This window comes from Aquila chrysaetos, chromosome 11, assembly GCF_900496995.4.
Source record: "Aquila chrysaetos chrysaetos chromosome 11, bAquChr1.4, whole genome shotgun sequence".
In the NCBI taxonomy this organism is placed as follows: Eukaryota; Metazoa; Chordata; class Aves; order Accipitriformes; family Accipitridae; genus Aquila; species Aquila chrysaetos.
This window is the reverse complement of record NC_044014.1, coordinates 16,602,901-16,625,022: the sequence shown is the minus strand read 5'-3', so window position 1 is coordinate 16,625,022 and position 22,122 is coordinate 16,602,901. Positions and strand designations below refer to the sequence as shown.

Genomic DNA, 22,122 nt, shown 5'->3' with positions numbered 1-22,122 from the left:
CTGCTGACTCTCCCCTCTGCCCCCCAGGACTACTGGCTGTCCCTGCTCTACAAGCGCCTCATCGGTCCCAAGGTCCTGGCGATCCACGTGGCCGGTCTCCAGAGGAAACCCCGGCCCGGCAGGGTCATTCGCGACAAGCTCCGTATTTACGCCCACTGCACCAGCTACCACAAGTAAGCAGAGCGAGGGAGGCTGGGGGCTGCAGGGTGGGGATAAGCAGGACCCCCAGGACATGGGGACCACTGAGGACATGCTGGGGCAGGAGCCCAGAGTTTGGCTCCGGCAAAGCAGATTGGCTTCCCAGGGGACTCGCTCGGGCACTGCTCTGGCTGCTGCAGTGGTGGAGGGAGCGCGCAGAAACAGTGATGCCTCCGATGAAAGTCATGGCAAGCCCGCGCCTGGGAACGGGGCCGGCCGGGGCCGGTGCGGTGGCTGCCGAGCAGCCCCAGCAGCAGAGATCAAGGGAGTGGATTTCACACGAGGGGCCCCCAGTCGGTCGGGTTACCCGCCGGGCCGCGCTGCCGGGGAGCCCGGCCTGGTTATTGTTTCGCTGATAAGGTCTTTGAAAGCGCCCCAGCAAGCTGGGGTGGGGGCGGCCACCTCCTCCGCAGACACAAGTTGCTATTGTGGAGGAGGAGAGTCTGTTTCTTTACACAGTCCAGATGCTTTCAACATGCCTCCAGCTCGGTAGGAAACCTTGTCCAGTAACTGACAGGTGCAAAGTGCTTTATAGCCTTTGTTTGGGGCTGCCTGATTAGGCAGGGACAGAGGATCAGTGTCTGGACCTGTCAGTTAGGTGCCCAGGGCGGCGGGGGCAGACGCCACTTGCGCACAGAGCTCCCCTCCGTTCTCAGCCTCCTCCTTGTGAGGCCCTGGGGGGGCTGCCCTGGGACCGCCACCCCCCGGCTCCAGACACTGGCACGGCACCCCCTTGAGCCATGCCACCGCTGGCTGAGGAGGGGAGGGGAAAACTGAAAAGCCATCATTGCGGAGCCGGGCTTCGTGATGGGGAGGTGGCATCTCCCTGTGGAGGGGCAGCCAGGACAGTAACGACCCCTCCGGATGGCTGCATGAGGCCAGTTCTTGCAGAAACCCCCAAACCACTTCTTGGAGGCGGTTGCTCCCGGGGCATGTGCCAACATGCCCCTCAGCTCCCGCTCTCCCCTTTGCAGCCACAACTACGTCCGGGGGTCCATCACCCTTTACATCATCAACCTACATCGCTCCCGGAAGAAAATCAAGTTGGCGGGGACGCTGCGGGATAAGATCGTCCACCAGTACCTGCTGCAGCCCTACGGCAAGGACGGGCTCCACTCTAAGTAAGTGTGATGCTGGCGGCTGGGGCTGCCACTGCCACCCCGTCCTCGATGCCACCACCCTCACCCTCTCCTGGTCCCTCAGGTTGGTCCAGCTCAACGGGCAGCCCCTGGCCATGGTGGACGATGGGACCCTGCCCGAGCTAAAGCCTCGTCCGCTGCGGGCCGGCCGCACCCTGGTCATCCCCCCGCTGACCATGAGCTTCTACGTGGTGAAGAACGTGAACGCGCTGGCCTGCCGGTACCGATAGCCCACGGCCCAGAACGGACCCGCCGGCCCCGCTTCTGCCCCCACGCACTCCCCAGGACACGCTGCCTCCTCGGCAGCCCGCACAGCCTCGCAGCAGGGCCGCATCGGGCAGGCGCCGCGCCATGCCCTCGTCCTCACACCCTGGATGCCCTCCGGCTTGGCACCCTCTCCCGCCCCGTGACCGCAGAGCTCTGCTTGGCCCCGGCCACCATCCCGCCGGAGCGGTGCGACGGCGAATTGGCAGGGCCTGCCGCGATCCGTCCCACAAGCTGCGAGAAGCACCCGGGCTCCGGTGCCCACCGGCTGCTGGGGAGGGCTGGGGTGCGGAGGCCTGGGCTGGGCACCCTCCCCGGCCCCCCCAAGTCCCGCTGCCCCTCAGGGTGACCCCTCCCGCAGCCGGGTCCCCCTTTCCTCTGCGCCTTCTCGGGCGACGGTCAGCGCTGCCGGTGCAGCAAGCGCATGGAAGCAGCTCCCTCTGCTGCCGCCGGGCTGCCGCCAGCCCGGCCGGGACCGGCGCGGGGATGCCGCGGGCAGGGCGGGCCGGGAGAAGGGGGGCCGGGGTCCGCCCCGGGGCGGTGCTCGAGGGTCCGCCGCTGGAAATGTTGATAATTAAATTATACGGCCCGAGGCGGGGCGGAGCGGCGGGAGGCGGGGCCGGCGGTCAGCCCCGGCGGCCGCCGGGCCGTGAGTGTGTTCTGCCCGGGAGAGGGGCGGTGTGGCGGGCGGGAGCAGCCGGGACGCGCCGAGGCGCTACCGGAGGTGTAAATAAAGTTGGGCTGTCAACCGCGCCGGCGTCTTCTGTCCGCCACGGGCCGGGAGCGGGGCAGCACCGGGGCCGGGGACCGGGGACCGGGGCCGGGGCCGGGGCCGGGGCCGGGGCCGGGGCGGGCAGGGTGCCGCGGTGCAGGGCCGCGCCGGGCCGGCGGGGGCGCTGCGCGCGTGGGCGCGGCGGTCACGCGCGGCGGAGCAGGAAGCGGCGCGGGGCGGGCGGAGCCGCGCGGTCCCGGTGCCCCCCGCCGCCGCCGCCGCCGCCGCCGTCGTCGCTGCTGCCGCGGGGTCGGGCCGGGCCGGGCCATGCGCTGCGTCCTGATCGCCAGCACCGCGGCCGAGCTGCTCTTCTACTGGGCCGATGCCGCCTTCCTCCGCCGGCTGCGGCCGCCCCACGCCGGGCAGGTGGGGCGGGACGGGGCGGCGCGGGTGCGGGGAGGGGGTGCGCGGTCGTGCGTGGGCGCTGACCCGGGAGCGTGTGCCCCAGGGCCCGGCGCTGGAGGACAGCCTCAACACCCTCTTCGCCCCCCTCATCATCTCCTGCGCCGCACTGCTGGAGAAGCTCGCCGACACCTACACCTGCTTCGCGACCGAGCGCGGGCGGCACCTCCACGTCCTGCACATGGTAGGGCCGGTACCGGGGACCGGGGTGCCCCGGCTGGCCCCCACCTGACCCCGCTCGCCGGTTGCAGTTTGGGGACTGCCTGTACATCGCGGTGAACGGCGACGGGACGGAGAGCGAGGACGACCTGCGCCGGACGCTGTTCGTGCTGCGGCGCTTGGTGGAGGCTCACTGCGGCCTCGTCACCCTCGACTCCCACCTCATCCGCAAGGAGTGAGCGGGCACGGCCGGCTGGCACGGGCTGGCACGCCGGGGTGCCAGGGCAGCTGCCAAGCGGTGCCTTCACGCAGCCCCGGGGGGGTGGGAGTGGGTGTCTCCAAGCTGGGACCCCCGCTTTGCAGCAGGACCCCCTGCCTGCTGGGCTGCAGCTGGGTTTTGGGGTGCCCGTCCCACCCGGGGAGGTGATGGTTGGCTCTCAGCTCTCACACTCTGGTCGTTGCAGGTTGCGGCCGGCCGATTCGGAGCAGCGGGAGCGTGTCTGGAGCCTGTTGCGGGGCCTGCTGGAGACCTACAGCCGCCTGCGGGAGGAGGACCAGAGCTTTGCGGTGGAGGTACCGTGCCCCGGGGTGTCCCTCGCCTTCAGGGCATCCCAGGGATGTGAGGCTGCATGGAGTCCCGGGGTGTGGGAAAGGTTCTGGGCTGGGGACTTTGGGGCAGCTCCCTGGAGCTGTGGAAGCTCAGACCTGCCCCCGGGGCTGCGTGGCTGGGTCTGGGGGGACTCAGCAGCCTTCCCCCCAACCTGCACCCCAGGCCGTGGAGCGGCTGATCCATCCTCAGCTGTGCGAGCAGTGCATCGAATTCCTGGAGCGGCAGGTGGTGCAGTACATCAACACCAGCCCCGAGCGTGGCGGCGACGAGGTGGGCCATGCCTTCCTCCTGGTGCACACCAAGCTGCTGGCCTTCTACTCCAGGTGCGCCCGTCCCCGTCCCTGCCGCCCTCCCCAGGGCAGCCGCTCGCCCTCCTGGATGACCCTTCCCTTCTCTGGCCCACAGCCGCAACGCCAGCTCCATCCGCCCTGCCGACCTGCTCGTCCTCATCCTCCTGGTGCAGGACCTGTACCCCAGCCAGAGCACCGAGGAGGAGCTCGGCCCCCAGGTGCTCCAGAGTTGGTGGGGGGGGCAGCAGGTTGGGGTGCCCCTGCAGGATGATGCCTTGGTGGCCAGGGCTTGATTTTTTTTCTTCCCTCTTTTCGGAAGGCCACGGCAGGGAAGCTGCTGCCCCAGGGACCCAAGAGAAGTGAGAGCATCCCCATGAGCGGCCCTGGCTCCCATGGAGCTGCGGAGAAGGACTCGGATGATCAGGTGAGTTCCTGGGATCGGGAGCTGCCGGGTGGGACTCTGGCTGGGCTGCCTGCATTGCTCCCGTTGCTGACCCAGCCATCCTCGCCAGCAGGACACAGATGATCTCTCCGCGCCCGAGGTCTACTACACGCCTCAGCCCTCACCGGGCAGGCACAGCACGGGTGAGTGCCCAGCCAGGCAGCAGCCCTGCCCTGTGCCCCACAGCCCTGCAGAGGCTTCGGGGCTGTGTGGGGAGCTGGCAGGGAGGGCGACCTGCTGTGCTCCCTGCAGGCAGCGAGAGCTGGTCAGAGGGCGCTGAGATGCTGGGCACCGGGGAGGCAGACGCTGCAGATGTCCAGGTGAGCAAGGGGTCCTGCAGTCCCTCCCAGCTCCACACCTCCTCAGCCTGTCCTGGTGCTCTTTGCGGTCTCTGGTCCTCGTCACTCGTCCCTCGCTGTGCTGCGGCTGTGGGTGCCCCAGGCTCTAGGACTGGGGATGTGCCCTGCGTCCCCCATGTTGTGCATGACTGTGACAGCTCTGATCACCCTCTCTGAGACATTCTTTACAGTCTCCCTGTCCAGAGCTGTCAGCACAGAGGGGCCAGGGCTGCCTCAGAGCAGTCTGGTGTCTCCCTCTGCTGCCTCTGGGCTTTCTGGGCTGCTTCCCTGACGGATGCCGCAGAGCCTCACACACTCTGCAACCAAGTGGTAGCCTCAGCATAAGGCATTTGCAACCTCTGTCTTTGCAAGTGGCTTCCCCTCTATCTGCTGCTCTTTTGGGGTCTCTGGGCACTTTCCCCACTGCTGATCTTTTGCCACGTGGCCCCTCCAGCTCCTTCAGTTCAGTTGTGCCTGGGTGCAGCTTTCAGGGCATTGCTGTGACCCTCCAGAGCATCCTGGGTTGGTGCAGCCTGTCTCATCCCCGTGGGGGGCTGAGCATCTCCCATCTTTCCCCAGATGGCAGAGGACTTGCTCCAGACCTTGGGGCCTCTAGTCCCTGAAGCTTCAAACCCCAGAAGGATCTTCCTGGATGCCAACCTGCGGGAGGGTTATTGCCCCTTGCTGCCGCACACCATGCACTGCCTCCCGCTCTGGCCGGGCATCTCCCTCGTCCTCCTGACCAAGGTGAGCTGCCTCTAAGGTGAGGGAAGCGATGTTGGGTTCGGTCCTGGCTGACCCACCTCTCCCCTCCCTGGCAGGGCCCCACGACCCAGGTGGCCGTCACCTTGTACCAGCTGCTGGATGGTTTCCTGGTGCTGGAAAGGAAGCTGGAAGAGGGGCCGGAGGTGGGAGCCCCACGCTCCTACCCGTTCCTGGCTGAGCTGCGGCAGCGGATGGACAAGTTTGTGAAGAAGCTGAGCGGGCAGGACATCCAGGTGGGAGTGTGGATGCGAGGACCCTGTCCTGCTGTCCCCGCAGCCTGACACTGAGCCCTCTCTCTCTCTAGTTGCAGAACACCTGGGTGGACTTCAAGAACAAGATATTTTCCCGGAGCGAGCCTGGGAGCTCCCTGGAGTGAGTATGGGGTGGCCAGAGAAAGTCTCCGGGGCAGGCAGGGACCTTTCCCAGCCTGGGGGGCGGCACAGCTGTCCCTATGGCGCTGGGGACCCAGGGGCCAAACTCGGCACCGTCTGTGTCTCCTGGCTCAGGCTGCTGCAGGCAGTGGCCAATGTGAAGCGGCAGCTCTGCTCTGTGTATCGCCAGCTCTTCCTGGCCTCCACTGGCCACAGCCTGTCCCAGGGGCTGCGGGACCGTGCCCAGAAACTGATGAGGTGAGTGCATGGGGGTGGCCGGCATCCCCGGGGGGCTGCCCCACACTCAGCTGTGGTGGGGCTTAGGGGGTCCCGGCCTCTCATCGCGCCTCTTCTCGGCAGGGAGAAGCTGCTGGACTGGCGGGACTTTCTGCTGGTGAAGAGCAGGCGCAATATCACCATGGTGTCATACCCGTCCCTGCGGCTGGGAACCCAGCCCAGCGAGGAGGGGTCCCCAAGGGGGTAGCAGAGGTGGGAGTTGGGCCCTGTCCCCCAAGCACTGGGTTTAAGGGGATGAGTGTGGTGGGTGAAGGCGGTTTCCCCCAGGCTCGGGCTGTCCTGGAAGGGTACCAAAGTTGTTGGACACCCTTAACCCATCCCACGTACCTGGAGGACTTTCCTGGCCTGGTGCACTTCATCTATGTGGACCGCACGGCCGGGCAGATGATGGCACCATCGCTCAGCCTGACAGAGAAGTCCAGCTCAGAGCTGGGCAAGGGCCCCCTGGCCACCTTCATCAAGAAGAAGGTACTGCTCGTGGGGCTAGGGGTGGGATGGGGATCACAGGAGTGGGTGACAGTTGGAGGGTTTTCTGCTCAGGCTTCAGGTGCCCCTTGTCCCTCAGGTCTGGTCGCTGATCGCATTGGCCCGGCGGTACCTGCAGAAGGGCTACACAACACTCGTCCTGCAGGATGGCGACTACTGCTGCTCCTACTTCCTCTGGTTTGAGAACGAGCTGGTATGTGGGGCCAGGAAGGGGCTGAGCCCCTCTCCCCCAGCACCTTCTGGGGGCAGAGAACAGGGCTGTAGACACAGCCGGCTCCGGCTCCTCAGCGATCCCTTCCTTGCTCCTGTCCTCTGCTGTCATCTCTCCCCAGGGCTACAAGCTGGAGGTGATGGAGGTGCCAGTTCTCTCCGATGATTCTGCTCCCATTGGGATGCTGGCAGGAGACTACTACAGGTGAGCAGCCCCCAGCCCTGCGGTTTGGCACGAGGGCCCGGGGCTGTGCTAGCACGGGGGTCCCTGTGGGCGATGCTGTCCACGCTGGGATGTTGCTGCAGGGTGGTCCCAGTGCTGTGGTGTCACTGGGGTTGCACCAGCCCATCTCCCCAGCCTGTTGCCATGGTCCTGCCAGTGGACGGGCGCTCTGTCCTTGCCAGGGACTTTCTAGGAGGAAGGTGGTTAGAAAGAGGGTGCCGGTCTGCGCTGTGCCTGCCAAGCCCCCTGTTGTCTTCTCCCCAGGAAGCTGCTGCGTTACTACAGCAAGAACCACCAGGCAGAGGTGGTGAAGTGCTACGAGCTGCTGACCGTGCACCTGGGCATCATCCCCTCTGAGCTCGTGGTCCAGCAGGCCTGCGACTTGGCCCGGCGCCTCTGGGAGCCCTCCCGCATCCCCCTGCTCTGACCTGCCTCCAGCCACCTCGGGGCCAGGATTAAAGCGGGTGTGTGGGTGTTCCCGGCGCCTGGGCTGCTTTCTCAGTGTCTGTGCGTCGTCGGCTGTGGCTGCAGGCAGCCACGGGCAGCCTTCCTGTTCCCCAGCCCGGCTGGGGCTGGCACTGCCTGCCTCCCCGCTCCCCGCGGGCTTCGCTGGCACCCAGCAGCCTCCAGGGACAGGCGGAGAGTGGGGCTGAGAGGTTGTTGGCAAATCACCATCTCGCTGAAAAGTGCGTTTCCAAAGTAGGATTTATAGCATTGGCTTGGCATCACCGCCAGGCTTTGGCCGGAGAACAAAATGGTGTAGCCAAACCTGCGTAGAGGAATGGCCCGGGGTGTGTGCCCCTTCCCCCTCATCCCCAAATGGCAGCTCTGGGGCCCTCCGGGGCTTGGCAGGCACTGGGGAGGTGCAGCCTGTCCTGCACCCCCTTCCCTGCACCCGGGCTCCCAGCCACCAGTCAGCCACAGGGCTGAGCTTAGCTGTGAACAGGGGGTAAAGCTGAAGCAGCTAATGGGTTTCCCAGGCACATTTGCACATGCAAACCCCCCTGGGCACAGCTGGGGATGGGGCCAGCCCAGAGGGACTCCGGTCCCCGCTGTGCCACTCGCTGGGGCTGGGGACAATGGTTCAGGGAGCACTGGACCACAGCAGGGCCTTTGCCCCGTCCTGCTGGACAGGAATTTGCCCTGCCAAGCAACAGCGCTGAGTTTGGGGCCAAGCTCACCCTCAAGCTGCCCCTTTTCCCACTGCTCTCAGGGCTGTGCTTGGGGCTTGCATGCTTGAGGGGAGCCAAGCTCCTGTCCTGCAGTGTTTGTTGGCCCATCACCCCAGCCATGTGCACCTGGGTCCTCCTTGGAGCAGAACAGGGGCTGGGGGGCCTCTCAGGCCCTGCCTGCCTGCCCAGCACCTTCCTGGGGTACAGGCTGGGGAGCACCTGGCAGGATCTGGCCCTGTCGCCTTCTCAGCACTGGGGCTGGTCTCCAGCCCCGCCGCAAGCCCCCAGCAACAGTCTGCCAGGGTGACCGCCTTGCTGTGGGCAGCACCGGCAGGGCAGTGCTTGGTGTGTGCCCGCAAGCCCTGGGACACAGCGTCCGGCCCTGCGCCAAGGCGTCCCCTGCCTTGGCCCCCCGTCCCCTCCCCGTGCCCGGAAGCTCTGGGAAAAGTTCCGCCACGAAAGCAAAGTCCAGGCTGCCGGGCGCAGGGCAGCCATGGCCAGGCACTGCGGGGTGAGGACAGCTGGGCTCTGGGCAAGACTGGGCACGGGCTGCCCTTCCCACTGGCTGTGGGGCTGGCATCTGTCCCCGGGGCTGTCGGGAGCGCGGCTGGCCCACGCCGGGGCAGCAGACCAGCTGCAGCGGGAGTACGACGCGGTGGTGATCGGGGCAGGTAACACAAGGCGAGGGACCCAGTGCTGGGCTGCGGGGAGCTAGCAGGGACCCCCAGGTGCCCTTCCCCTGGGGCAGATGGAGGGCTGGTGGCCAGGTGGGGACCACAGAGGTGGTGGGCACGTTGCAGACCCCTGGCATGCTCCTTGTGCCAGGGAGGATACAGGACTCTGGCACGGCCAGGCACACATTGCAGCCCCCCAGCATGCAGAGCACAGCTGGGGCATCTGCCTTGAGCACCTCTTTCCCCCCTCCCCTGCGCTATTAGGGCCAGGGCTCTAGGGCCAGGGGAGGATGCTCCCTGTCACCTCTATCCCCATGTCCAGAACCCTGTTATTCGGGGGGTTGTGGCAGCCCTGTGCCCCAGGTGTGGCAGGGTGCTCTGTGCTGTGGGACTGCCCTGACGCCGGGCTCTGCTCACCTCCCTCTCTCCTTGCAGGGCACAACGGGCTGGTGGCAGTGAGTACCAAGAGCAGGGTGCTGTCTCCTCCATCCCCAGGGGACAGTGGGGAACCCGGGAGGGTCTACGCTGTGGGCAAGGGAGGGTCTTGGTGGCAGTGCCCATGGGGCTGGGGGCTCCCACAGGGCTGTGGGGAGCGGGGCCCTCCCTGCTGAGGGGGGCACCACGTGCAAGAAGGTGCTCGGGGTGATGAAGATACCTTCCACCTGTATGGACGGGCAGCGCGATGCCGTGCTCCCCGCAGGCTGCCTACCTGCAGCAGGCAGGGGTGCGCACGGCCGTGCTGGAGAAACGCCACGTGCTGGGCGGCGCGGCCGTCACGGAGGAGATCGTGCCAGGTACCCCTGCACGACCCTTGCCCCCCCTGCCCCTGGCCAGCCCTGGGCACGGGCACCCCTCACTGTCCCACGTCTTCCAGGCTTCAAGTTCTCCCGGGCATCATACCTGCTCAGCCTGCTGCGGCCGCAGATCTACACCGAGCTGGAGCTGCAGGTACCGGCACCCGTCCCTCGCCGGGCTGCCGGCCCCTGCCGGCATGCTGACGGGGTGAGCCTGCTGCCAAGCTGTCCCCGCAGGGTGGGTCCTGCCATCCTTGTCTTGCAGCGGCACGGTCTGAGGGTGCTCCCGCGGGACCCCTACTCCTTCACCCCGCTCCTAGAGGACAGGAGCCCCCCCCCGCTCCCTCCTTCTGGGGCACAACATGGCCCAGACCCAGCGGCAGATCGCTCAGTTCTCCCAGAAGGATGCCCAGGTACCACAGGGGCATGCACCCAGCATGGCAAAGGTCCCAAGGGCCTGCCCTGCCCTCGGAGTGGCAGGGATGCTCCTGGGTGGAGTATCCACTGCACCCACTGTGGCGCAGTCCCTGTTGTCCCCCCTCTATCCCCTTTTCAGGCTTACCCTGAGTACGAAGCGTTCATGGGGGGCTTGGTGTCAGCCCTCGACCCGCTGCTGGATGCCCCGCCGGTGGATACAGCTGCCCTGGGGCAGGGCTCCCTGCTCCAGCGGCTCAGGGCCCTGCGAGCCCTCCAACCCCTGCTGCGGGCAGGTACGTCTGGGATGCCAAAGGCCCCCAATGGCAAAGGGTATTTGCCTGCACCTGGGGCAGGCAATGCAGAGCTGCCCCTTCCCAGGACACAGGCTTCTCAGGAGCACCAGCTGGGCTGGTAGGCTCTGGCAGGCTTGCCCACCTTGGTCCCACCACCTGACCCCCAAAACCCAGCCAGGCATGGGCAGCTGGCCCTGGCAGAGCCATGCAGGTCTCACACCTCTTCTCCATCCCCAGGGCTGGCACTGGGGCAGCAGCTGCCCCGCTATTACGAGGTGCTCACAGCCCCCATCTCCAAGGTGAGCGCCAGCAGTAGTGGTGTGGAGCCACCGGCTGCCTCGCTGCCTGCCTGCGAGGGCACTGCGGCAGCCCCCCACCCTGAGCCTCGTGCTCTTTTTCTCCTGGGCCAGATCCTGGATCAATGGTTTGAGTCGGAGCCCCTGAAGGCAACTCTGGCTACTGACGCGGTGATTGGAGCCATGGCCAGCCCCCACACTCCTGGCAGCGGGTGAGGGTCCCTATCCCTGGGGCTCACGGCTGCACCGTCTCCTCATGCCATCCTCTGTGCCAACAGCTCCTTGGTTCTGCTGCGCCCCAGTACCCCATGCCCTGCCCCACTGCCTCTCCCTCCTGCCACCGGCTCGGCCTTGCCGGGGTGGCCCAGGGGTTGGGGCTGGGCAAGGGGCTGCCCCGCATCGCTGCTATATGTCTCTCCTGAGTGGTCCCCACCTGCCCCTTTGCTGGTTGGACACCTTGGTCCCCAGGCTGGGTCAAGTCCCGGCCGGTGGGTGCTCCCTGTAACTAAGTTGGCATCCTATGAGCTGGCATGGTCCTATCTATGGGGGCCATGGCACCACCCTCACTATGCCCATGCAGGTGACAGACCCCTCCCTTTGGCCAAAGGCTAACCTGTGGTCCTGCCACCGCAGGTACGTGCTGTTGCACCATGTGATGGGTGAGCTGGAGGGACAGCGGGGGGCCTGGGGCTACGTGGCTGGTGGGATGGGGGCCCTGTCCCAAGCCATCGCCCGTGCAGCAGCTGCCCGGGGAGCCCACATCTTTGCTGAGAAGGTATGGGGTGTCTGGGCGCAGGGAGCTGCCTGGCCGGCCTGCAGGCAGCGGGGATGCTCTTGGTGAAGTCCTGTCCCCTCCGCTTGCCCAGGCGGTGTGCCACGTGCTGGTGGGCAGGGACGGGCGGGCACAGGGCGTCACGCTGCAGGACGGGACGGAGGTGAGGAGCAAACTGGTGCTGTCCAACGCCTCCCCCCAAATCACCTTCCTGGAGCTCATCTCCCAGGTACAGGGCACGTGGGGCCGGTGGGGACTTGATGTGGCAGCGTGCCCCCGGCCACAGTGCCCCCTCACAGCCAGCCTCTGCACTGGCATCTCCCACCCCAGGAGCAGCTGCCGAAGGATTTTGTCCAGCAGATCCAGCAGGTTGACACGCGCTCCCCTGTCACCAAGATCAATGGTAGGTACTGGTGGGGCCGCCTCCGTCGCCAGCCCTGCTGGAGGGACGCTGGCACCGGGCTCAGCAAGAGGCTGCACCCTGCCTCCCCTGTCCCCCCGTCCTGTGCCCAGTGGCGGTGGATCGGCTGCCCAGCTTCCTGGCTGCCCCCAATGCCCGTGACGGCCAGCCCCTGCCCCACCACCAGTGCTCCATCCATCTCAACTGCGAGGGCACCCACCTCCTGCACCAGGCTTTCACTGAGGCCACCCACGGGCACCCCTCCAGCAGGTAGGAGCCTGCACTGGCACACCTCAGTGCCCTGGGGAAAGGGTAGGACAGCCATGGCGGGTGATGCTGGGGGAAGAGGTTTGGGGTGGCTGGGTCTCCCCTCTGCCTGCCCAGCTGATGCCCTGCTCCCCCAGGCCCATGATCGAGCTCTGCATCCCCTCGGCGCTGGACCCAGGGCTGGCCCCAAGGGGCTGCCATGTCGTGTCCCTCTTCACCCAGTACACCCCCTCTGTGCTGGCGGGTGGGCGGCCCTGGGATGAGCAGGCCAGAAATGCATACGCAGACACGGGTATGTAATGCATATGTGGACGTGGGTAAGTAATGCATACACGGACCCAGGTAACACCAGGACCGCTGGTCCCTGCCTGTGGGCAGAGCCACTCTGGAGGTGCTCAGGGGGCAGCCAACATGTCCCCCCAAGCTGCCGGCCAGTCCCTCCACCCTCCTCTAGTGTTTGACTGCATAGAAGCCTATGCCCCGGGGTTCAAGGCATCCGTCATCGGCAGGGACATCCTGACACCACCAGACCTGGAGAGGATCTTCGGGCTGCCCGGCGGGGTGGGTACCATGCGGGCTCAGCTCTGAGTATCAGTCTGGTGCCAGCACTGGTGGGCACACAGCCCTGGGCCAGGCACAGCCAGCTTACGCAGAGCTCTGCTTGCAGAACATCTTCCACGGAGGGATGTCTCTGGACCAGCTGTACTTTGCCCGGCCGGTACCATCCTACTCAGGCTACCGGTCCCCAATTCCCGGCTTGTACCTGTGTGGAAGTGGAGCCCATCCTGGTGAGCAGGGCTGGGAGCCAGAAACCTCCTGGGGGGCTGCAGGAGGAGGGCAGGGGCATGTGGAAGAGGTGCAAGGGCAGCATGGGGCGGGGGGGGTATCCACTCCCCTCTCTGCCCTCGCATGGGCAGGGAGGTGGGGCAGCTCCGCTGATGCAGCCCTGGGCCCCATCTCCTGGGGCTGGGGCTGCCCACCACTCCCCATTTCTGCTCTCTTGCAGGAGGAGGAGTGATGGGAGCAGCAGGACGTAATGCTGCCCGGGTGGCCCTCCAGGACTTCAGGCACCTGTGATGGCAGCAGTGACACCGACTTCACCTATGCAGGGTTGTAGCTGCAGCGAGCAGTGTTGATCCCATGCAGAGCCCTGCCCGTCCCCAACTTGCTTCCCAGGCACCACAGGGCAGCAGTATCCCCTAAGAGCTGGGGTGCGCAGGCTGGCAGGGTCTCTTGTGCTCCCAGTTGCTACTGTCACCTTGCACACGGGGCTGCTCCCAGCCTGCCGCAGCCCAGCCTTGCCCGGGTGGCTCCTGGGCACGGGGCAGCCATGACGAGTCCTGCTCAGCCCCTGCCTGCACCTATGGAAATAAACCCTGGCGCGGCATCTGTCTTTGAGCACTCTCGCTGTGGTTTTTCAGCTCTTCGTGCAGCTCCCAACGTGCTGGCGTGGGGGGGCTGCACTGTGGCTGGTGATGCAGCCCTGGGGGAGCTGCCAGAGGGGACAGGCACGTCCCAGAGCAGTGAACGGGGACAACCAGCCTCTCGCCCTCTCCTCCGCTTACTGATGCGGGCTCAGGTGCATGCAGAGCTATTTGGCTGGAGGCACCCAGCCCCGGGCTCTCCCGGACCACTCCAAGGTGCCTAGAACAGGCAGGGAACCGGGGAGCTGCCTGAGACCTGCTTTGCCACCTGGAGCCCTCGGTGTCTGTTCGTACAGCAGCCGGTCACCCAGCAGCTCAGAGACTGCAGGAGCCAGGACCGGCAGCCGCCCCCCTGTGCCCCACACACCCCCCCACTCCTGCCAGGAGCTGCCGGCACGCGTTCTGTCCCCATTCCTCCATCCGCAGGGCAGACGCTCCGTGCAGCCCAGCGGCTCTGGCTGGCCACCCCTCAGCCGGCGGCAGGCCCGGGGTGTGCCCCTCTCCCGGGCCGCTGCCGGGAGCCGCTCGCTGAAGATTACAGAGCTCACATCCTCTCCCTGCCCTCTTCCTCCCTCGGACAATGCTCCCGATTCAGCCGCCCGCCTCGCCTCCCACCGGGCCCTAAATACGGTGCTGCCGGGCTGAGCTGTTGCACCTGAGCTGGCTGAATCAATATTGACCGGCCAGGAATAGTCCCGCAGCCCTCTGAGAATAGCCCCGCACGCCCCCCCCCCCGCTGCCCACAGCTTCCCGCGCACGGGGCTGCCCTGCTGCCGGCAAGGTATTTTTAGCTGCTGTCGTTGTTGGCTGCTGGGGGCTGCAGGTGCTGGCACCCAGTGAGCCCCGAGGGGTGGCAGCGAGGGGGATGACAGCGGGGGGGGGCACCTCCAGCCTACCACGGTCACGCTGAGCAGCGGGACGCAGTGCCCCCACTACTGCGGGTTTAGGCTGGCAGGTCCCAGGTGTGGGAGAGCCCACCGGACCCCCCCGCTGCCCTCTTCCTGCTGCCCCCAGGAGCAGAGGCAGAGCTGGGAGTGGGACCCAGCACCCGCCTGCCCTGCACCCCTGCCGGCATCTGCCTTGGGGGGGCTCAGGGGTGCTCCTGGCCTCACACTTGGGTAATTGAGTTCCAAAACGTCGAGACACCAATGAGTCATGGGCTCCACTGCTGGCCCCAGCCCTGCCCTTCCCCAGGGCTTTCTGCGGCCCCCATGTTGAGGCTGGCCAGGGATCCCCACCCCAGGAGAAGCTCCAGCGTGTGCCCTGAGCCCGGCTGGGGCATAAGGCTGGGATGAGGGTGCCCTGCAAGGGGGGTCCCGGGGCTGTGCACCCCTGCACGCCCGGGGGTGCTGGAGGCTCCCGCCGGACGTGGCGATGAGCTCACGCGCTATTCTCGGACGTGTTGATCCTGGCTCCTCCTGGCAGGAACCAGCTGCTTCGGCACATTCCTGGCCAGCCCTTGGCCACAGAGAGGGCACAGGGCTTCCTGTTTTTCCCCGTCCCATGGTGTGGCACGGCGGGGCGGGTGGGCAGCGGAGTGCCCCAGGGACTGGCAGCACCCCAAGCCAGAGGTTGCTCTCGGGGCAGGTCGGGGGGGACGACGGGCATCCTCCATCTCCATGTCCCATGGAGTGGGGCTGTGCTTGGGGACCCCTGCAGCCCGCCTGGCTCAGGGATGGCCCAGGTGATGCCCTGAGCCCCGGGAGGACCCTGCTCTGGGCTCCCAGTCCCACCCCACAGCCTCCCCTGCTCTCTGTGCCCCCCCCCCCCCCCAAGTCCTGGCCCCATTGCAGCAGCACCAGGCACCCCATGCCTGCATGCCTGCTTGAGCTGCTGTGTGGGGTAGGAAGGGGCAAGGGGTGTCCTTTTGGGGTGTCCCTAGTGTGGCAGTTTGTCACCCCCAGAAAACCCATGCTCTGCCTGGCTGGGGGCTGCCCCCATGGTGCAGTGGTGCTGGGGGGAGGGGGGGGCATCCCTGGCTGGGTGCATTGGGTTCATTCGGGGGAGGGGGTCCAAGCAGGGGCTATCCCAGAGGTACTCGTACCCCCCCAAGCTGGGGGGGGGGGAGAGGCAGGGTTTGGGGCAGGGGCAGGTTTGCCCCAGGGTGGCAGAGGAGGGCTGGGGGGGGGGGGGGGGGGGGGGGCAGGGTGCAGGGCTGGGCTCCAGGCACGGTGCGGGGGGGCCGGGGCCAGGCTGGGCAGCGTGGGCCCCCACCCGGGGCGGCCCACCCCACCACACCATAAAAACAGCGGCAGGCGGTGCTCAGCAGCAGGAGAGCTGCTGGAGGCCGGTGCGAGCCAGCGCCGCGTCCCCTCGCCACTGCCTGCCCCACGCTGCTGCCTGTCCTCCTCCGTCACCCGCTGCCAGGGTGAGTGCCGAGGATGGCCCCGGAGGGGGGGTTCTGGGCACCTGGGGGGAGGGGGGCAGCAACCTACTAGTGCTCTGAGTGGGGATGCAGGGGGAGAGGTGGGGTGATGGGGGACAGGGGTTGTGCGCAGGATGGGGAGGGGACCCTGGTGTCCGGCAGAGGGTTCACACTGGGGATAAAGGGGGGCTCTGTGGGACCCCCACCCATGGCCCGAAGCATGGGGCAGGCAGGAACCAACAGGGGCAGGGCAGCATTTGTGGGGCTGCTCGCGGCTGTTTGCAGCCAGGGCTGCGTGTGGGGCTGTGTGTACCTGGGAGGGCTGTGCCAGGGCTGAGTGAGCCCAGTGAGGGGCAGGTGGGTGTGGGGCTGGGGCTGAGCCCCAGGGTGGGGGATGCTGTGAGCTGTGCATGGCAGGGACCAGCCCCAGCATCCCCCGCAGCACAGGGACAGGGATGTCAGCACTGTGTGAGGGCGCATGATATCCCTCTACCATCACCCAGTTCCTGGGGCATGGGGCGGGGGCTGCAGCACCACTCCCCACCCTGCCATGGTCCCCAAGGGCTCAGTGTCAGGCTGTCCCCAGGCATCCCACCCCAGGACCACAATGGTGATGCCAGCTGCTGCTAGACCCATCCTGCTGCCGCTGGTGCTGCTGCTGTGCTGGGTGGTCCCCAGCGGGCAGGAGCCAGCCCCGGTGCAGCTGCGGCTGGCGGGGCCGCGGGGGTCGGCCGGGGAGGGCCGGCTGGAGGTGCTGTACCAGGGGCGCTGGGGCACCGTCTGCGATGACGGCTTCGACTTCCACGCGGCCACCGTCGCCTGCCGGCAGCTGGGCTACACCGCGGCCGTCACCTGGACCCATAGTGCCACCTACGGCCAAGGGGAAGGTAGGGGGCAGGTGGGGAATGGGGTGGCAGGGGGTCCTGGTGAGGGCAGCGTGCTTAGCGCTAGCTGGGGGAGCCTGCCCGGGGGGCTGTGGGTGCAGGCAGCCTGCGGGGGGGGCACTGGATGTGGCCCATGGTGCTGGGGAGGGAGATGAGGACCCCCCCAAACGGTGACACCCAGCCCTGCGTGTGTCCCCCCAGGCCCCATCTGGCTGGACAACGTGCGGTGCGGGGGCAGCGAGGGCTCCCTGGCGGAGTGCGTCCACAACGGCTGGGGCACCAGCGACTGCCACCATGGCGAGGATGCCGGCGTGGTGTGCTCGGGACAGCGCCTGCCCGGCAGCCCCCCCCCAGGCCGCCACCTCTGGTCACCTGGGAGAGGTGAGAGGGGGGCCATGGGGTTCCTCTGTGCCCAGCAGGGTACAGCAGGGGGACTGGAGCAGGTCCCCTTCCCCTTGTCCCCATCCTGAACACCCTGCCCTCGATGCTGGAGCCCCCGTGCCCACCCCCGTGCCCACTGCGGCAGGTGCCGGGGCTGAGCCTGGAGGAGGTGCGGCTCAAGCCCATCCTGGCGCGAGCCAAGCTGAGCATGCCGGTGACGGAGGGTGCCGTGGAGGTGAAGCACAACGGGCGCTGGAGGCAGGTGTGCGATGCTGGCTGGACCAGGAACAACAGTCGCGTGGTCTGCGGGATGCTGGGCTTCCCCCGGGAGAAGCACGTCAACACCAGCTTTTACCGGTAGGAATGCGGGAGACCTTCATCACAGCCATGGGGCACGTGGGGCAGGGTGCCTGGCTGGACTTGCTGTGGGGGCAAGAGACCAGGGGGTGTCAGGGAAGGGATGCACATGTGGGTGGTTGTGCAGGGTGCTGGTATGGCCTCTCCATGCCTAGGTCCCCTTCTTGGGGCCTCGACGAGGGGCAGAGCTGGGCTCGGCAGCAGCCAGGGGTCTGTGGGGACGGTCATCAGCCGGTGCTGGCAAAGCGTGGGTGGAAGGAGAGGAGAGGCAAGTGGCCGTGGGCCCCTCCACCCCTGCCTCGGGATGGGGCTATAAATACAGCCTGTAATGAGCCCCTGCCGGTGCCAGGAGTCACGCAGTCCTGCCGGGGCACGGCATAGCCGGGCTTGGCATGGTAATTGCCAGTGGGGAGAGGACCTGTCCTCACCCTGCCATGCTGTGGGAGGACCCCACAGCTCCAGCTCCTGCCACGGGGTGCTGGTGAGGGCAGGGATGATTCGGTGGGGGTCTGGAGCCCTGCAGGGTCAGCATGGCCCCCCCTGACCTCCTGGCTCTATGCACCCACAGGAAGCTCTGGAACATGAAGCTGAAGGACCCCAACTCCAGGTAGGGCTCAGCCCTGGGCAGGGTGGGCAGGAGCACCCTGGGTGGGCACCCAGCACGGGTGTTGGGTAGGGGAGAGTCTCTGGCACCCAAGCTGATGCCGGTCCCTGCTCGTCTCCCTTGACAGCCTGAAGTCCCTCAGCCAGAAGAACAGCTTCTGGGTCCACAAGGTGCGGTGCCAGGGCACGGAGCCCCACCTGGCCCGCTGCCCCACACAGGTGGCCCCACCGGCCCCCCGCCAGCAAGCCTGCCCCCACGGCATGCACGCCATCGTCAGCTGCCTCCCCGGCCCTACCTTCCAGAAGGGCAAGGGCAAGGGCAGGAGCAAGACCTCCCCAGGAAAGGTGAGCCCTGGCACGGACCCGCACCCCATCCTGCCGACGGAGGGTCCTGGAGCCGGGCAGCACCCGGCCACCCTGTTTGCACTCGTGCCCGTGGTGCAGGCAGGCGGCCGTGCCCTGCGGCCACTGACCGGCTGCTCCCCATGCCCAGGTGCTCCCAGTGCGACTGCGAGCGGGCACCCATGCCGGTGAGGGCCGGGTGGAGGTGCTGCGCCACGGGCAGTGGGGCACCGTGTGTGACAAGCAGTGGGACCTGGCCGCGGCCAGCGTGGTGTGCCGGCAGCTGGGCTACGGGACAGCGAAGCAGGCCCTGGTGGGAGCCCAGATGGGCCAAGGTGAGGCGGGTGGTGTGGCGGGGACTCAGGGTGCCACTGGGCTTGGGGGGGCACGATGGGGAAAGCCCCTGGTTTACTGGGCGCTGCTGGAGCATCCTGGGATGTCCAGGCAGCTCCAGCCTGCACTGGGATGGGGCTCCCCTGGCCGTTCCTGCCATGGGCAGCCCTGTTCCCATAGGGAACGCCCAGTCTGGGGAAGGAGGGTGGGAGTCCTCCCTGCTCCATGATGGGCACGAAGCAGGGAGCGCTGACCCTCCCCCCCTGCTTCAGGCCTGGGGCCCATCCACATGAGCGAGGTACGGTGCACTGGCCACGAGCAGTCCCTGGGCGAGTGCCGCTTCCAGGACGCTGAGCGGAGCGGGTGCCGGCACGAGGCTGATGCCGCCGTCCGCTGCCATGTGCCCCACATGGACTTCCAGACCCAGGTGAGCCCCTGCCTCCTCCCCAGAGCCTGTGGAGCCCCATTGCACAGCCCCTGCGCCCCAAGCTCTGTGCCCGGTGTGGATGCTCAGAGCAGTCCCAGGGCGGCCCAGGGGTCGGGGGAACACAGAGCAGCACGCTGATGGGGGTCTGCAGGATGAGCCGGTGGCAAAACTGGTCCTGTGGGGAGGAAAGGAGGAAAAGGAACGTGGGGGAGATGTTCAGCTGGATGCATGGGGCTGCCTGCCCCATGGCAGTGCCAGGTGGGAGGGCTGGGGGTCTGCCCCACGCTCCAGCTCAGCCCCTCTTTGCCCGCAGGTGCGGCTGGCCGGGGGCCGCAGCCCCGAGGAGGGTGTGGTGGAGGTGCTGGCGCCGGTGCAGGGGCGGCTGCAGTGGGGCGCAGTGTGCGGTGCACAGTGGGGGCTGAACGAGGCCATGGTCGTCTGCAGGCAGCTGGGGCTGGGCTTTGCCAGCCATGCCCTCCAGGTGAGCGGGGTCCCAGCCTGGGGCCTGGGCTGTGAGGGGTCCAACAGGACGCGTAGCGTGAGCGTGGGGCTCTGGGAGGGGACAGCCCAGGGGGACAAGCCCTGGTGGCAGTGCTGGGGCAGGGGAGCTGGCGGGGGAGGCAGGGTGGGTGCTGGCAGGGGGTGCGAGGGCTGGTCCGAGCGCTGTGCTCCTCCTCTGCCCAGGAGACGTGGTACTGGGCAGGCAGCCCCGACGCCGCCCAGGTGGTGATGAGCGGGGTGCGCTGTGCCGGCACCGAGCTGGCCCTCCAGCAGTGCCAGCGCCACGGCCCCGTCCACTGCCCCAGTGGCGGGGGACGCTTCTCGGCGGGGGTCACCTGCACCGCCCGTGAGTACTGGGAGCCCACGGGGTACCCCTGGGTGGGAGCACCCCCTTCTCCTGGCACAGAGGGGGGGAGGCCGGGGGGGGCTATGGGGGGTGGGGATCGCCTGCTCCGTCCCCACTGACCCCCTCTGTGCCAGATGCCCCGGACCTGGTGATGAACGCCCAGCTGGTGCAGGAGACAGCCTACCTAGAGGACCGGCCGCTGGAGCTGCTGTACTGCGCACACGAGGAGCGCTGCCTCTCCCGCTCCGCCGACCACATGCACTGGCCCTACGGCCACCGCCGCCTCCTCCGCTTCTCCTCCCAGATCCACAACCTGGGCAGAGCCGATTTCCGACCCAAGATGGGGCGCCACGCCTGGACCTGGCACCAGTGCCACCGGTGAGTGGCCCGTGGGCAGGAGCTGGCAGGGAGCTGCCCTCTCCCCGGGCCAGGCAGGGCACGGTGGCATCCGTCCCACAGAGGCTGGCCCACCCGGGGTAATTGGCAGCGTCTGCACTGGCACTGTCATTACGGCTTTATTTGGCTTCAGGGCTGTAATTTGCTCAGAGCCTCTGGGTGCTGCCTGCTCCCGGCTGGGCGGCTGGGCCGGCTGCGTGGTCCCTGGCCAGGCACCGGCCCCGTGCTCAGCCCCTGTCCCTGCAGGCACTTCCACAGCATCGAGGTCTTCACCCACTATGACCTGCTGACGCTCAACGGCTCCAAGGTGGCCGAAGGGCACAAGGCCAGCTTTTGCCTGGAGGACACCAACTGCCCCGAGGGTAGGTGCCAGCTGCAGAGCTGCCAGCAACCCCCCCGCCTCCTGCTCCCCAAGGGGGACTCTGCCTGTGCCCTCTCTCACCTTCCCCCCCCTCCCGCAGGGCTGCAGCGACGCTTCGCCTGTGCCAACTTTGGGGAGCAGGGGGTGAGCGTGGGGTGCTGGGACACCTACCGCCACGACATCGACTGCCAGTGGATTGACATCACTGACGTGCCGCCGGGCAGCTACACCTTCCAGGTAGGGGGATGGAGGGGCAGGGGGGACGCCGAGCCACTGGAGCTCAGGGCTGGGGGCCACCCTCCATGGGCACCACCAGCGCCCCTCACCCTGCACATCGGCGTGCTGCTCTGCACCCCACGGTGCATGCCACGGCCCTGCCTGGCCAAGGGACAGTGGCACTCTGGGGGGCCCAGCAGTGACCCCAGCCCTGCCCCTTGCTCTCCCCAGGTGGTCGTGAACCCCAAGCATGAGGTGGCTGAGTCAGACTTCTCCAACAACGTGATGCGGTGCCGGTGCAAGTACGACGGGCAGCGTGTCTGGATGCATGGCTGCCACACAAGTATGGAGGGATGGGAGCAGAGGGGGCAGGGCAGGGGGGAGGCAATGGGGCTGGGGGTGCCGCAGGTCCTGTCCCCCCCGCCCCATGCCATCACTGTCCCCAGGTGATGCCTATGGCGCCGACGTGGTGAACGATCTGGAGCGACAGGAGCGCCTGGCCAACAACCTTGTGTGACCCCCCCTTCCAACACCGGCATGCTCCCAGCAGTGCCGCAGGGCAGCCCGGCTCCCGTGCCCAGCCCCTGCGCCCCAGCAGCACCAGCCTGAGCTCAGGGACTCGAAGACTCTTGTACTTATTGATGCTGCTGCAGAAGATGGAGATGAGCACTGGGGCCGGAGGGGAGCACCCAGGGGTGCCCAGCTCTGCGCTGCCAGTGGGACCTGCGAGAGGAGCCCAGTACCTCAGCAGCCCCCACCTCCGTGGCTCCAGTGCCTCCCAGGACGACTACCTCAGCCTGCCCGCCTGGCCCCCCCTGCCCCAGCAGACTCAGGACAGGACCTGGCCACTGCTACCTGTGCACCAGTCCTGTCTTCAATAAAGGTGCTGTGCAATGGGAGACAGGTGCTGTGCTATGGGAGAGGGGGTACCCCTTATCACCCCCACCATCCTCTGCTTCTTCCCCTGCGCTCTTCCTCACCAGGACCGTGAAGCCAGTTCCCAGCCGGGAACGACCCTGGTCTAGGTGATGTGTCCCCAGCCAGGCAGTGTCCCCTCTCTGCCACCCAGGGCCACCAGCTCACCAGCTGCCTGCGTGTGGCCAGTGCCAAGTGGCTCCGGCTTGCCGCCAGCGGT

At 67.4% G+C, this 22,122-nt stretch overlaps 4 protein-coding genes across 9 annotated transcripts in view; all 4 read left to right on the top strand.

Moving 5' to 3' along the window:
• The window catches only part of HPSE2 (heparanase 2 (inactive)), a 113,624-nt gene extending 111,275 nt beyond the window's left edge, over nucleotides 1–2,349 (top strand). For both annotated transcript variants that reach the window (XM_030029821.2, XM_030029822.2), the window contains 3 exons: nucleotides 28–173; nucleotides 1,173–1,319; nucleotides 1,402–2,349. In XM_030029821.2, coding sequence (XP_029885681.1) covers nucleotides 28–173; nucleotides 1,173–1,319; nucleotides 1,402–1,567 — 459 coding nt within the window. In that variant the 3' untranslated portion in view covers nucleotides 1,568–2,349. The remainder of the gene's footprint in view (nucleotides 1–27; nucleotides 174–1,172; nucleotides 1,320–1,401) is intronic.
• Nucleotides 2,350–2,541: 192 nt separating this feature from the next.
• On the top strand, nucleotides 2,542–7,449 carry HPS1 (HPS1 biogenesis of lysosomal organelles complex 3 subunit 1). Of its 5 annotated transcripts, none has more exons than XM_030031423.2 (18): nucleotides 2,542–2,739; nucleotides 2,822–2,959; nucleotides 3,027–3,169; nucleotides 3,399–3,507; nucleotides 3,707–3,867; nucleotides 3,950–4,052; nucleotides 4,154–4,258; nucleotides 4,350–4,419; nucleotides 4,529–4,596; nucleotides 5,194–5,361; nucleotides 5,436–5,612; nucleotides 5,684–5,751; nucleotides 5,886–6,008; nucleotides 6,111–6,176; nucleotides 6,371–6,515; nucleotides 6,613–6,726; nucleotides 6,866–6,948; nucleotides 7,231–7,449. In XM_030031423.2, exons 1-18 carry the CDS (start codon nucleotides 2,641–2,643, stop codon nucleotides 7,391–7,393), a joined length of 2,103 nt encoding a protein of 700 aa, XP_029887283.1. In that variant the 5' UTR covers nucleotides 2,542–2,640; the 3' UTR covers nucleotides 7,394–7,449. The 5 variants fall into 5 exon arrangements, 4 of the variants coding, with proteins under 4 accessions (XP_029887283.1, XP_029887282.1, XP_029887280.1 ...); XM_030031422.1 differs by having other exon boundaries at nucleotides 4,347–4,419; XM_030031420.1 differs by having other exon boundaries at nucleotides 4,151–4,258.
• Nucleotides 7,450–8,520: 1,071 nt separating this feature from the next.
• PYROXD2 (pyridine nucleotide-disulphide oxidoreductase domain 2) lies at nucleotides 8,521–13,444 on the top strand. The gene is given in 17 exon segments (XM_030031475.2): nucleotides 8,521–8,809; nucleotides 9,248–9,267; nucleotides 9,513–9,606; nucleotides 9,687–9,760; nucleotides 9,872–9,931; nucleotides 9,933–10,019; nucleotides 10,163–10,316; nucleotides 10,554–10,615; nucleotides 10,727–10,824; nucleotides 11,246–11,387; nucleotides 11,479–11,613; nucleotides 11,715–11,787; nucleotides 11,898–12,054; nucleotides 12,189–12,343; nucleotides 12,506–12,612; nucleotides 12,719–12,839; nucleotides 13,058–13,444. Coding segments are annotated over 17 exon segments (1,788 nt in total). The 5' UTR covers nucleotides 8,521–8,631; the 3' UTR covers nucleotides 13,129–13,444.
• Nucleotides 13,445–15,768: 2,324 nt separating this feature from the next.
• LOXL4 (lysyl oxidase like 4) lies at nucleotides 15,769–21,886 on the top strand. Its single transcript, XM_030030412.2, is given in 16 exon segments — nucleotides 15,769–15,843; nucleotides 16,441–16,727; nucleotides 16,926–17,068; nucleotides 17,070–17,105; nucleotides 17,251–17,462; nucleotides 18,031–18,069; nucleotides 18,194–18,410; nucleotides 18,559–18,742; nucleotides 19,013–19,167; nucleotides 19,481–19,648; nucleotides 19,852–20,014; nucleotides 20,149–20,392; nucleotides 20,657–20,772; nucleotides 20,872–21,008; nucleotides 21,219–21,330; nucleotides 21,434–21,886. Coding segments are annotated over 15 exon segments (2,277 nt in total). The 5' UTR covers nucleotides 15,769–15,843; nucleotides 16,441–16,447; the 3' UTR covers nucleotides 21,505–21,886.
• The last annotated feature ends 236 nt before the right edge of the window (nucleotides 21,887–22,122 follow it).